Below are 14,482 nucleotides of genomic sequence, written 5' to 3' on the forward strand. Positions count from 1 at the left end.
ACAAGTTATGCAATGAAATGCAGTGCAACAATAGTAATAATAGAAGAGAATGCAAACAAATGCAAATAAAACAACCTATAATCATGTAAATAACAGTCAGCCAAAGTGCAAAGTGGCAGTGTGCATAACAATAACAATAAGCAAAGTCCAGGGTAGCTATGTAGCTATAGACAGTGTAAAGTGGCAGATGTGCATGAGGTGGTGGATGGAGGGGAAGGGGGGTTGTGAGTTAAGTAGCCTGATGGCTCGGGGGAAGAAGCTATCCCTGAATCTGTTGGTCTTGGACCAGATGCTTCTGAGTCTTGTGCCCGATGGCAGCTTGCTGAACAGTCCATGGCATGGGTGACTGGGATCAGAACTGATCCGCTTGGCTTTCTTCCTGCACCTGTCAGAGTGGAGATCCTGCAGGGACGGCAGGTTAGTCCCCCTGATGCGCTCCGCTGTTTTAACCCTTGTGTTGTCTTCTTGTCAAAATTGAAAATCAACAATGGATTGAGCGTTGTGTGGAATCAATCATGTTATTTGGGGTAATTACAATCGGGTAGTGAAAAAGAGCACTGATATAGGAAAACGGGTCAATTTGACTCGAGGACAACATGGGGGTTAATCACCCTGTAGTAGTGCCTTGCGGTCAAGGGCGGTACAGCTGCCGTACCAGGTCGTGACGCATGCGGTCAGGATACTCTCAATAAGTTGGAGAGTATCCTTGGATCCATGCCAAATCTCCTAAACCGGCAGAGGAAGAAGAGCTGTTTCCTGTCTCCTTTAACACAATGTTGGAGTGGAAAGACCAGGTCAGGTCATCGCTGATGTTGACCCCGAGGAACTTGTGGTCTCTCGAAAAAAATCCATTTTATCTCTTATCTTAACATTAAAAATAATCTTGCAAATAAACTCACAAAGTGTTTTACAAGATTTTTTTGTGATTTTTTTTTTAAAAGAACCAATTACTAAAGAATAAAGTAACAACCAAAACAATAAAAAATAAACACTTCAAAAACAATGAACATCAGACTAAGAAAAATGTTTAAATGGGTTTATTGCCACAATAAGTACACTTTTGTGGAATTTACCTTGTTGAACCAAAACATTAATGTATTAATATGAAATAAACAATAAATGCAGAAAACAAATATATACACGCAAAAATAAATGTTGCATAAGAAAAAGAAGACAAAGGCATAGGTCTAACTCTGAGTTAAACAGCAAGTTGCTTACAATGCATAAAGACAATGCACCATCTCAACACTACAGTTCTACCCAGCCCTGCATAATTGAATGCGCTTTCTAAATCCATGTTGCGCGCACACACTGTGAGTTACGGTCTTCGTTCCACACCCGGAAGCACTGCACGCTCCCGCACTCGCCTCTCTGCCGCCTTCTTCTGGCACACAGGAGTTTAACTCCTGGCTCCAAATGTTACCCGTTCAGTGACAAATCGATACGGGGGTTTAGGATAACGTCTTCCGTGAATTGTTTTTCGCGGTACCGTGAGCGAAGACCTGAGTGGCGCGTGTCCAGAGTCAGTCCGTCAGTCAGTGACGTTGACACAGCAGTAAGCGTCTGCAACAATGAGCGAATACTTCAGCCTGTCGGACAGTGACGTTATCGGCTTCGACCTGGACCACACGCTCTGCCGCTACCACCTGAAGGAGACCTCCAGGGTAAGTGAGTGTGTGTGGAGCCCGTGCGGCTACAGCCCCGATACATAACAATACGGTGGCCGTGACGCTTCGGTCCGCAACACATCTGCGCCAATACGCTCCCACGGTCACTTGACAATTCTGGCTTGCTGTATTGAAAAATTGGCTTTTCGATGTGGTAGCCTGGAGAGATGTGTGCAGCCAGGGTGATGCGATGCGAAATGCTCCATGGTGCTGCAGTCACTCTGCGTGACTCACAGGTTGAACGTCGGCGGGGATGATGATGATGATGATGATGATGATGATCACCCCCATGCCTTTGAATCCTCTCTGAGGCCTATTGGCAACAGCACCTTCTCAAACCATCATTCATGTGCTTTCATTAGAAGCGACAAGCGGACGCACAGGGTACAGCTGGATGTCGTGACACCGAGTTACAACACCTAAACCAGGAGTCTTCAACGTTTTTAAGCCATGACAGACCCCTGAACTGAGAGAGGATGATGGGGACCCCCTAATATGGGCTATACATTTAAGTTGCATATTACACTGAGCCTACAATAACGTGTGAGCAGCCTAAAGCCTTTATACAAACCTTTTTTAGTGCTTAGAATACTACACATTTTAAATTATAATTGTCATGATTTTATAAATGCTGTTTTAATGTTAAACATAGAGATACATGTGGAACAGTGAGTCCTCAGGATGAACTGGATCTGTGGACGGCTACCTTAGTGACTACCTTACCTATAGGCCAGTCAGCCTATCAAGAATGTTTTTTCCCTCACAAATAGGCTTAATTACATTTTCTAATAATATTTTGAATACATGTTAAGATATTATTGTTTTTGAAAAAAACTTAACAATCATTTTAGTAACTCTGAGCACCCCTTAGGGGTCCTGGACCCCTTGTTGAAGATCCCTGACCTTAATGACTGTTGAATCCCAGCCAGTCATTATCAGCCCTGGTTCATCAGGCCTAGAGTTCAAGGGTGTAACTTTGGTTTGTTAAGTCGGGGAGGGGGGTAGAGGCACAGAATAATACTAACCTATGTACAAGAAAAATATGTCTTACTTTTTTTATTGGTTAATAGAGGGGCCCATTACATACACACAGATAGCTCAAAATAGTAGAAAATTGAAGGACTTTACTTTTATTTAAGCACATTTACCTGATGATACTTACAGGCTTTTACTTAATAACATTTTCAATGCAGGATTTTTACTTGTAACAGAATATTTTTACAGTGTGGTTATTAGTACTTTTACTTAAGTAAAGGATCTGAATACTTCTTCCGACACTGATTGTCATCACTGAGAGGCTAACTTTACAGTAATGAGTTGCTTGTTCCAGAAATAACTTAAAGCTGCAATTATCGCAATCATTTCGATATTAACAATGGATCAAATGACAGTGTAATGTAATGTCTCGTATTACATCCCTTACGACAAAGCCACAGTTAATTATCACCCAGTTCTGTAGTTACTCTCAGCACTGTGGAGCTTTTTAACTCCTTTTTCAGGTTTTCCAGCCCTCACAGTCTAATATGCGCTGTTTCCTCAGGCAGCAGTTTTTTGGTGAAAAAGCCCTGATAAACCTAGTGTACGCTACCTTCCCAGACCCTAATGCACAGCACACAGAAAAAGGTAGCGGCTGGATTTTCTTAAGTTTGAAAGGTTGAAACGGATGTAGACATGACTCCAAATGAATGTTTTTGTGTCTGTTGGCTGTCTGCATAGGCAGTTGTTAATTATCATGTTCACCATAACAAGTTCAAACCTTAGTGAGCCGGAAGGGACGTTTTCACTGATCATTAAAGAGTACCTACCATTTTTTTCTTAAACTGCACCCTATTTCTCTGTTTTTGTGTCTAAGTGACTGATGGCAACAACAGTCTTTGACATTGGTCCAGTATTAAGCGAGATCTCTGGAGTCGGCAACAGTGAAACAAACTGCAATTCAAGTTAAAAGGGCAATTGTCCAGCTTGTGTTTACCTTCACTAAAGTGCTTGTTTCGCTGCTGACAGGCTGTGTCGGACAACATTATGGAAAGGATTTCTAAAGAGGTCGACTTTTCTATTAAAGAGTAAGATCCTTTTTTTAAACATAAAAACATCCGCAAAATTGTGTTTGCTTAACCCACCAGACTCCATGTAACTAAACAGTAATTTTAGCAACATAAAGTTAATTCATTCAAAGTTGACAGAAACAAAATTAAACTATGAAAAGACGTTTTGGTCGTCTTTCCACTTTTCCAACCATCACAACTCTCGTTTTGGTTGAAATAGACATACAGTTTACTGATTTACATGTAAAAATATGCTGGCTCTATACATGCTAAAATTATTGTTTTTTTAAATGGAGTCTGGTGGGTTTAGCGCTAGCGACTTCAGCTGTTTCTGGTTAAACAGAAAGGTCTAAAAGAGCTTTTAAAAAGGTCTGTCTCTTTAAGGATCCTTTCAATAGACACTGAGAATAATAATCTGAGCCTTTTAGTGGTAAAAACAGGTTTTAGTGGACCACATTGACGCTGAATTTTTCCCCAGAGGGTTACATTGCAGCCCGGTCTGTGGCTGCAGCATTCACGCTTAATACTGGACCAATGTCAAAGATTATTGTCCCCATCAGTTAAATAACAATTTAATTAAAACCTGTATATTCTTGGCATTTAGTGGCACATATTTGCATTTCCTTGTTAATTCATTTCATTGTTCACTGTGGAGCTCGTTTTCGTGATGTTACATAGTGATGTTATTGCCTCCTTATTTTTGCAGCTGATCTATGAGAGCTTTGCCAGGTATCTGGTGGAGCATAAAGGCTATGACAAGGACCTGCTGAACCTAACCCCGGCTACCTGGGATTTCTGGTGAGTCAGCAACCGCAGCAGTTTCCACAATTAAAGCCTAAACTGTTGGCAAGCAGTTCACCCATGCTTTCAGTTTTGTATTAAGTGGTTTCTAACCTTTTTGGCTTCTGACCCTTAAAGACCTTACCCTGACCACAGGCCATGGTCTTTGTGAGGACATACGCTGTGAGAATATCAATCAAAGAGTATGTTTTTCTCCTGTGATTGTTTTATCTGAAAGTTAAAGGCAAAAAGATAAAGCTATCTAGTATTCACAACAAAAAAGAAAAACATTTTATAATTAAGATTACTTAATTAGATTACTTTTGTCGCATGTACTGGACCCTGAGTTATTATGTGGCCCTAGTGGCTCCGCAATCAGTTTTGCTGTCCTCAGGAATGTCCATGCTGAGTACAGGACAGCAGTGATGATCTGGATTTCTCTCTTTATACTGTATTTCTAACATGCTGAATTTTGTGTCTAGTTTTAAAGGACTAGTAGTGGATCTGGAGGATGGAAACCTTGTGAAGCTGGCTGAAGATGGGACTGTTTTGCGGTATGTTGTTTTGTCAGAGTTGTTGTTGCTTTCACTGACTTATTTAAAAGTGAGAGACTTGAAAAGTTGTATTCCTTGATTGAATAGAGCGACCCATGGAAGCGTTGACCTCAGCCCAGAAGACATCATCAAACATTACGGTCCAAAAAGGGAGTGGAAGCACTTCAACAGCCTCAATACTTCCTTCACAAGATCTGGTATGATATTTACATCCATCTGCATTACCTAATAGCTACATGCTCTACTCTTAAGTAGGTGGAAGTGCGTTGTCTGGTATTCTTTCACATCACCTGTCACTGGATTTCTATGACTTTTGTTTTGGTCTTCGCAGCAAAATATTATTTCTATGACAACTACTTTGATTTGCCTGGGGCTCTCCTCTGTGGAAGAGTTGTGGACATGTTGCATAAGGTAATATTTGATAAGTGCTGATTTCAAATGAATGATTGACATTTACATGTGGAGAAAGATGTAATGTAGATTGTAATTTTATGTTTTTGTGATTAGCGAGGAAATGAGGTGAATTCCGACTTTTGGAAAGACATGGTTGCTGCCATCGACCACAATTACAACACATCTGCATTCAAAGGTAGGCCTTTTATTCCAAAGCAGCACACATTTATTTTATTGCTTATTTCTAATGTCTTCTTGTTAAGGACCCATCATGTAAATACGAACAACACACACACACACACACACGCACACATAATACACACAATACACAGGATATTTTCCTTTTTCAAACTAGAACTTTTATTCTGTGTTTTGGTCAGTAAGTGGTACATAACTTAACACATCCATGGGACATAGGCCTAGTTATTTTGAAAAAAATGCAGTTTAAAATTTCTCATTCTGTGTTGTTTTGCTGATCACAGTGCTTATGAGAATGTGCTAATCTCTAATACATATAGTACAACAGTTTTGAGTGTCTTTTGTATGTATATTACAGGAAAATTCTTAAACAACAGACATTATAAAAACAAACACAAATAACAGACGTGCTGTAAATGTTACAGGCAGTTGTAAAGCACCACTTAAGATATCTTCCAATATTGTTTAATGTTTAAAAAAATGAATGTTTAAAATTGCAGTCACACACATGGTGGACTGGAGGAAAAGGGATCAATCTGAACTATATATTATAATTTTTTGCTCAGCATGAATACCTTTTGTTAGCAAATTAAAGACATTTGATTGTTTTTGTAAAGTTTGAATCTGACAGTTGAACTAATTAAAATAACAACCATATATATTTTGTTCTCTCTCAATTTGGAATTTTATAAACGAATATATTTCTCTGAGTAGTTCAATATTTTGTAAGGGTTTGAGGTTTATTTGGATTTGTGAAATCACGTTGAGGCAATCAAGAACCCAGAGAAAGAGCAGTGAACATTATCTGCTGCAAATATGCCGTTACTCTCCTCATCAGGGACCTGGACATAGACTCTGTCACCGGGGTTCAGCATAAGAACAGTACTGCCTGACATCTGATCCAGGAAGCCTTTGTTGTACTCATCATAGGTGAAAATAACTGGGTCCTCATTTTTGTAGAGGGCCACCAATGCATTGGCACCATTGACATGCATATGATAGCTGAAATAGTAGAGGCCTGGGATCTGGCAGGTAAACACACCACTGTGCTCATCATAATGTTGCTCCCCATTGTACAGAACCTGGTTGAACTGAATAGGGGTTGCAGCTGGGGGGTAGGCTCGGGTCAGCACTGCACTGAAGGCGGACATGGGGGCCTTCATCATCTCATGAGACATCACAACCTCGTGGGACTTCATTGGCATGCTCTTTTCATGATGGTAGACCACCTCTCCTGGTGGGCCAGGTTGACCTGGAGGACCGGCAGGGCCTGGTTGACCATCTTGACCTCTGGCACCTGGGACTCCAGGTGGACCTTGAGGACCGGAAATTCCCTTTGCTGTCAGGCCAGCTGGGCCAGGTGGGCCTGGAAGACCTGGATGGCCCTTAAGTCCAGTGGGACCTGATGGACCAGGTGGCCCAACTGGTCCCATGGATCCTGGCATTCCGTTTTCACCACTTTTTCCCTGTCCTCCTGGGGGGCCTGAGTGGCCTTTTGGTCCTGGGGCACCATTTGAACCTGGAAGTCCTGGGCTACCAGCATGGCCTTGTGAACCCTTTTGACCCTGAGGACCATTATGTCCTGGAATTCCTGGAGGACCTACTGACCCAGGGACACCTGGTTTTCCACTGAAACCCTGAGCTCCCTGTTCACCCTTGGTTCCCCTTGGGCCTGGTGCACCTACCATACCAGTGTCGCCTTTGGGTCCCTGTGGGCCTGCCTCACCCTGGAATCCTCTTGCACCCTGTGGACCAGCTGGGCCGATAGGACCAACAGCACCTGGCTGACCAGTATAACCAGTTGGGCCTGGCTCACCTTTCTGGCCAGTGGTTCCTGAAGTACCGGGGGCTCCTCTGCTACCTGGTATTCCAGGTTCACCCGTTTTGCCAACACCTGGCATACCAGGGGATCCCGGCTGACCAGCTGGACCCTGTGGACCTTTTGAACCCATAGGTCCAGGCATACCTGGGGTACCATTCTGGCCTGGTTTTCCAGGTGCTCCTGTGCCTGGAGCCCCAGTGTGACCCTTTGGTCCTGGAAGACCCATTGGCCCAGGAGCACCATCTCTTCCTGGCACGCCACCCTTGCCAGGTTCTCCAGGATAGCCAGTGGCACCAGGTATGCCAACTCCAGATTTGCCAGGCATTCCAGTTGGGCCCATTGGTCCAACTGCACCTGGTGGTCCCTGAACCCCAGGAACTCCAATGCCTCTTTCTCCTTTATTGCCAGGAAGGCCAGGAATACCAGGATGTCCCTTCAAACCAGGTTCTCCTCTTGGTCCAGTTTGCCCAGGGATGCCACCTGGTCCAGGTTTTCCAGGAGAAGAAATTCCAGAAGGACCAGGTGTTCCATGTGGACCAGGTGAACCTCTGGGACCCATTGCTCCAGTTGCACCAGGTGCACCTCTCTCACCAGGGGCTCCAGGGCTTCCTGGTTTTCCATGACCACCTGGGGCGCCGGGTTTACCTGCTTGAGAGTAGCCAGGGGGTCCGGGGGGTCCTGCTGGACCTGGTGGTCCAGTATGCCCTATGCCACTCTTTCCAGGAGGGCCAGATGGTCCCATTGGTCCTGGCTCACCTGGAGGACCTGGGGGGCCTGGATGGCCTGCAACAGCTGTGGAACACATAAAAAACATGCAATGTTTGCAATGCAAAAAATAAAAATAAAAATAAATAAATAAAAAAATGTTATTATTCAAGTAATATGATCCACACATCATAATGTCTATGTCTTACTTTGGTCAGTTTGGTTCAGTTTGCTGTTTATAATCTGGTTTAGTAAACTGTACTATAGTTGTACTGAATCATCGTCTTTGATGTAAAAAGGATAATGCACAGTGTTCCACATGATGTTGTTGGTGAATACATAAAATACACATACAAGCATAAAACAAATGATACATACATAAAAATCACCCTTAGTTTTCCCCAAGAAAATAAAAACTGAAATAATGCATATGATCAAGAAATGGCTTCATTTTCAAGTATCTTGTGCCTTTAATGCATTACGTAAGATGCCTTCTTGGTCGTTGAATAACCCTAGGTTTGGCATCCTGCTCCATAACACTGCGACCTGACTTGAAACACTGGTCCCTATGATTGTAGGGTGGGTTGAGAGGACAGCACTTTTTTCCCAGGATAGTGTTGACAGCACCACTTGTCTGAGGTAATGTCCTCACCATGTGTCTGCTGGCATGGGACCCAACACACCAGCTTCTGTGCATTTCAGTTCAACTTGCCCGCACTATACTGCACCCCTTAATTTCCTGCACTGTCCATGGCCGTGTATGTATAGTTAGTGGTCTGCAACTTGTCAACATCACCTTGATGCATTTCCTGCCACATAGGCTATAATTTAAGGGCAAGGTCAAATGAGTGCATGCATATATGTGCACAACATTATATATAAAGTGCACAGCATCTGATTGTTGTTCTACTAAAGGTTAATGCTCACTAGTGTAAATTGGAAGAATAACCCTATCCACCCCATAATGGGGCAGGGGAGATGGTTATTTTCTAATAATTTTTTTGTTTAATTTGACAGTAAACAGAGAGATGACATGAAATGAGGTGACAGAGAGGTCAGGAATAACATGCCAAGTTTCCTGGTCAGACCCCAGTGAACTCCTGGCGCCTTTACCCTTGGGCCAACAGGGCACCTAGTTGTTTTCTCTCTTAACTTTTTCCTTAAGATTTGATTTGATCTTATTTTGTTAGGAATGGCTAACAAAATGAAACATAAATGTTGACATCTGATGTGTTGTTCTAATTAGCTTAAATATAATTTACTTAGCACAAATGTGACATTAAATGTGTTTTTATAAAAGCCACTTAATTTCACATTTGTGCTAAGTATATATATATATATATATATATATATATATATATATTTATATTTATGCTTTGCCCTGACATGAACAATAGAGTTAAGGAACTATGGACACAGAGCATCTCTGATAGTTATCATACTGCATTCCTTTATACACCATAATTCTAGATGTGTCATTGTCTGTCAAAGAATCAAATCCACTAGTGTTAGGCTTTCTTTTGAAATGTTTTTTTTTTTTTAAAGAATGCTTTGACAAGGCTGTTATTTCAAGCCACGTAAGGCCGTGCCTTAAACCCCACAGAGGATATTTGTGCCAGAAGTGGACTTTTTGGCAGCCAGAAACACCACAAACTAAAGGTGATGATACTGGCCACAGTAGCTGAACCGTGTACAACCTGTTGACACTGCAAAGTACCACTATGCTTACATTCAGTGTAGCACCTATATCCACTCTGGATTTGGTTGCCTTCAATAAACATCATCTTAGTCAGAGTCTTATTTTGTAATTCTTCTCTCACTCATTATCCTGTGTTGTGGTTCGTATGTTAGATTTACGGTTTGAACTTGTGAGCATTTCTGTTTTTTTTCTTTCTTTCTTTCTAATTGTGTGGCATGGATTTGATACCACAAAGCAGCTTGTTAGGGTGTGCCTGCAACGTGGTCACAACATCTGTTTTGGAGATTTGTCAAATTTGTGCTCTTTTTTATCCTTTTTCTATTGTATTTTTGCATTGAGACACACAGTCAAACCACATCAGAACCTGATAAAAAACTAAACTGGATAAATAAATTCTAACTGGCAAGCGCAGAATTTCAATCATTGTTTAGCTGGGATATAAAATATAGTGTTATACATCATCCTGGCAGTTCAATCATTACCACTGCTTTGTTTTGGTTTTCATGACACATGCAAAAACAACTATTTTCCTCTTTAACCTTTATTTATACAGAGCACAACTGCTCTTTAAGCTATACCCCACCTCAGTTATATACAGTTCTACGCATTCACAGCAGTTCAGCCAGTTCAACCACAACCTTCTGCTCTCAGCCAATGAGCTGCTCGTGCTAGACCTGCTGGGTGTGCACCTTAATGAGTTAATGAAGGCAGCCTCATTTACTGTATGAGCCAACAGTTTGCCAATTTGCACAAGGGAGGATCTTACTGAAAGGTCAAAGTAGTGGTGACGATAACAGTGATTATGATAATGACTTGAATATGCAGGCAATTAAGAAATGTGTATCATTTGGTTCTGTAACCGCTGCAGTAAGCTGCCATATTGCCAGGGTTCATGTTATCGTCATTTTCATATCAGTGGTTAATGTTATGGCTGTATTTGGATAAAAGTTCAAAAAAGGGAAAGTTGTATTACTTCGGAAAAGCGTGTATGCTGTGTATCTTATTTCACTATTAAAGTGTTTTACTTTTTTGTCCTGCACCAGCAACTACAGGGGTGTGCACAACATTTAATTGACCTAATTGGATAAAAGTCGTTCCAGGAGGAGTTTATTACATGACATTTTTTATATTTTTTTTAATCAAAAAGTGGAGTTCCATACAATTGTAGGCTGTAACTCTATATTTCATCTTTACACGTCTCTGGCATATGCCTGCTCCCATGTTTTTCAGCATCACAACTTATAATTAAAATTCTCTAAGCATATGTCTATTAAATTCTACCAGAAGTGTAACTTGAAGTGTCATCTGGTGCTACATTGCAAGTTGAATAAAAATTACAGCTGATACAGTCCCTAGGCAGTCTCACTGTGCAACCTGTGGCGATGGGCTTGGCTAGAGTTTAATTATTATACTAAACATAAGTAGATGCTAGTTCCGGCCTTTATTGTCCCCCCCCCCCCCCCCCCCAGTTGATTTGGAACCCTCTATTTTTGTGTGAATTTCAGCATATCCCTTTTAATACTAGTTTGTCATGATTGTTGTTTTAGTAAAATTGTGTTCAGATGAACAACCGCGGTGGGAAAAGGGGCCTCACCCTGCGACTCACCATGACTCTTGACGGGGTAGGGAGTCTTGCTGACTTTTTGGTAGTACCTCTCAGGGGTCGCCTCGGCCAGAGCTAGGAGGACGAGGAGAACGCTCGTTACCCTCAGGTCCATCTTGGGAAGCTAAACCTGCAAAGACAGGGAAGAGGAAACATGTCTTTGTCTTCTGTGACAATCAGACCCCCCCCCCCCCCCCCAAAAAAAAGTTGCGCGTGGTTAGTGCATCAGGTAATTCGAGCCAGAATGGGAATGTATAGGAATATGAAGCACTGTGCCACATTTACATGGATGAAATGTGATGAAGTCTGATTGATTGATTGATTGATCGAGAACGCTGCAAATGAATGACTGTTTCATTTCTTAATCGACCAGACTTTTAAAAGGTTTTTACTCTCCTGAAGTGAGCAGCTACTATAAAAAAGTATGCACGTTTAACAAATTGATATCTACCATGTGATCAAATCTTGCATCACAGGAACAAAATCTCTCCGTGTGAACCCAGCCATACAGTAGCACGGCTCATTACACTAATGTAATGTTATGGCATCAGAGCTCCACCAGCGACCCTCCCCTCAGTGAGAGCCAGATACAGTAGGGGAAATCTCCAGCACACTAACCTGAAATCAGGAAAAAAAAGCCTCCTTACCTCAAGGTTTACGCTCCAGAGAAACAGTGGGGCGGGGGGTCGGGAGGCTGCTGTCCCGGCACTGCGCTGGTATATCCTTAGTTGTGGAGTCTGTCTGTCTAAGCAGCAGCTGCTCTTCTCAGGGCACTGGGCTCAAGGTATTTATACCAAGCCTGGTCTCCAGCATCGTGGAGGATCTACCTCGCGTGGAAGGCCCTCCCCGCTCTGATGTCATCTTTAATGACGGGTTCCGTGTCCTGAGAGGGAGGACTGTCACTTCCCTCTCCTCCCTGAGACTCTCTCTTCATCTGGTTCTCTCCGTCTGCACAGGGCAGCGGAGATGCAGGGGCACCCTGTCTACTCTCCCTTTGGGTGACATTTTCAGAAATCAGTTTCTTAAATTTATCTCGCTTGGGTGATTTGCAGTTTCTGTAGATGTGTGGCACGCGCTTGTTCAGATCTATACATAGAGCTGCAAAGATAGATCGATTAGTTGTCAACTATTAAATTAATCGTCAACTATTTCAAAATTTGATTAATCAGTTTGAGTCATTTTTTTTATGAAATACGTAAACATTAAGCTCCTTAAATGTGAATATTTTCTAGTTTCTTCACTCTTCTGTGACTGGAAAATGGAAAATATCTTTGACTTTTTCATTTAAACCATTTTTTCTACAGAAAGGACAATTTTTCAGTACCACTTTAAGAGATGGGCCTTTGATTTTTGAACATCTTTGAGTTGTGGACAAAACAAGACATTTACGGACGTCATCTTGGCCTTTGGGAAACTGATCCACATTTTTCACAATTTTTGGACTTTTTATACGCCGAAAAAATAATCGATTTATCCAGAAAATAATGGTCAGATTAATGACCAATGAAAATAGTCATGGGTTGCAGTGAAACATACACATTAATCACTGTGTTTGCACTTTTTGACAGATTATTTAGGAAAATATAATTCCCTGTCTTAGTGTCCTTTTTTTATCCCGGCTTTGCATTTTTAACTTCACAAACAGGTTTATTGCTAAAAACATCAAGTTATTGACTAAGTGGCTTGTGAGAGGATGTTCTTCTGGAAAAGTAAAGACTGTGCAAGTCTGACAATATTTTCCTCCAGTCTGAAAACTCCACCACACGCACCAGAGGGCCATTTTCTGTCAGTTTTGGTTGAATCTAAAATAACTCCCAGGTTTTATGGGCTGCTGTTGAATTCCCTTTTCATCTAACATTTCTGTGTTTGACAGACAGCAGGTCTGGTGTTTACTAATTTAGATTTAGTTCAAATTTAAATGTCACATACACCCTAAGAATTTAATCCGTAAAATAACAGAAATGTCCTGGTAACTCATTACCCGGACTTTGTCCCGTAATTTTAAAACAGAAATTATGTGAAGCTCCAGTTAAAATGCAGCAAATAACTGTTTATGTTAGGCCAAAGTATACAGTTGTCTCATTAGTATACCTCTGAAAACCTCTAAAGAAATCAACAAAAACATCTGAATAGGCGTTGAATTCAACTACAATGTTGCAAATAAAGGCCCAGAATGTAAAAAAAAAAACTTTCTTTAAAGACTTTCTTTAATTTCCCAACCTCCGCGGCCGGCAACAGTTGTCCGAGCACCAATTTTGCAATTTGAAATGTAAAAAAACAGAAATAAAACTGTGTAAATCTTTGTTCTGTGGACATTTTGTGTTAAATATATACAGACATGCAACTGTTAATACACACATATTTCTTAGAGTGTAGTGCAGCCTGTCATGATGCTGGCAGGTTTCTGTCTGTCTCTCCTCTCTGGGATTTGGTGTGTGGTTTGCTGCAGAGATCTGCAGTGCAGCTTTAGGACGCCAGGAGGCAGCAGTGGCTGCCTGCTCGGATTCCCTGAGCTGCAGCAGTGGAGGAACGTAGAGCATATCTGTAGTTGTACAGGCAGTTGCAACATACATCATCCTCCGATCCACGGGTGTTAAACTCCGCTTCACTAAGGGCCGCACTGGAAAATAACAACCACATCAAGAGCCAGACATGTTTAGTATTAACATGCTTTTATTTTATTGAAAAAGTCATCTTTTACTGTACTAATGCATGTATCATATACTGTAGCCTCCTCATTTACAGTTTGGTTGACATAAAGCCCCAAAAAAGTAACTTAGCCAGCAAAGAAAAAAGCGACAAAACATTGAAATTGTGAACCTAACTTGATATGTGGGTTAAATATGTTGATATGTGATGTGCTTGCTGACTTAGTATAAGACAGATATAATCAGGTCATCACAAGATGTCCTTTGTCAACACATTTAAATAATTTAAGAAAACAATAAACCTGAGAAGTAGCCATTGAAATAAAGTGCTTGATTTGTAATTTAAGAGTGCCGTGGTGCTTGTGGTG

At 41.5% G+C, this 14,482-nt stretch overlaps 2 protein-coding genes across 2 annotated transcripts in view; one reads left to right on the forward strand and one right to left on the reverse strand.

Moving 5' to 3' along the window:
- The first annotated feature begins 1,340 nt into the window (after positions 1 to 1,340).
- nt5dc1 (5'-nucleotidase domain containing 1) overlaps positions 1,341 to 14,482 on the forward strand; it is a 115,234-nt gene continuing 102,092 nt past the window's right edge. Inside the window, exons 1-6 of the mRNA XM_032542462.1 lie at positions 1,341 to 1,664; positions 4,419 to 4,510; positions 4,975 to 5,046; positions 5,134 to 5,243; positions 5,378 to 5,457; positions 5,554 to 5,635. Of these exons, the coding sequence (XP_032398353.1) occupies positions 1,572 to 1,664; positions 4,419 to 4,510; positions 4,975 to 5,046; positions 5,134 to 5,243; positions 5,378 to 5,457; positions 5,554 to 5,635 (529 nt within the window). The 5' untranslated portion in view covers positions 1,341 to 1,571. The remainder of the gene's footprint in view (positions 1,665 to 4,418; positions 4,511 to 4,974; positions 5,047 to 5,133; positions 5,244 to 5,377; positions 5,458 to 5,553; positions 5,636 to 14,482) is intronic.
- col10a1b (collagen, type X, alpha 1b) lies at positions 5,774 to 12,299 on the reverse strand. The gene is made up of 3 exons (XM_032542432.1): positions 12,114 to 12,299; positions 11,470 to 11,596; positions 5,774 to 8,251 (listed from the first exon to the last, which is right to left on the reverse strand). Exons 2-3 carry the CDS (start codon positions 11,579 to 11,581, stop codon positions 6,396 to 6,398), a joined length of 1,968 nt encoding a protein of 655 aa, XP_032398323.1. The 5' UTR covers positions 11,582 to 11,596; positions 12,114 to 12,299; the 3' UTR covers positions 5,774 to 6,395.

This window comes from Etheostoma spectabile, chromosome 18, assembly GCF_008692095.1.
Source record: "Etheostoma spectabile isolate EspeVRDwgs_2016 chromosome 18, UIUC_Espe_1.0, whole genome shotgun sequence".
NCBI classification, from domain to species: domain Eukaryota; kingdom Metazoa; phylum Chordata; class Actinopteri; order Perciformes; family Percidae; genus Etheostoma; species Etheostoma spectabile.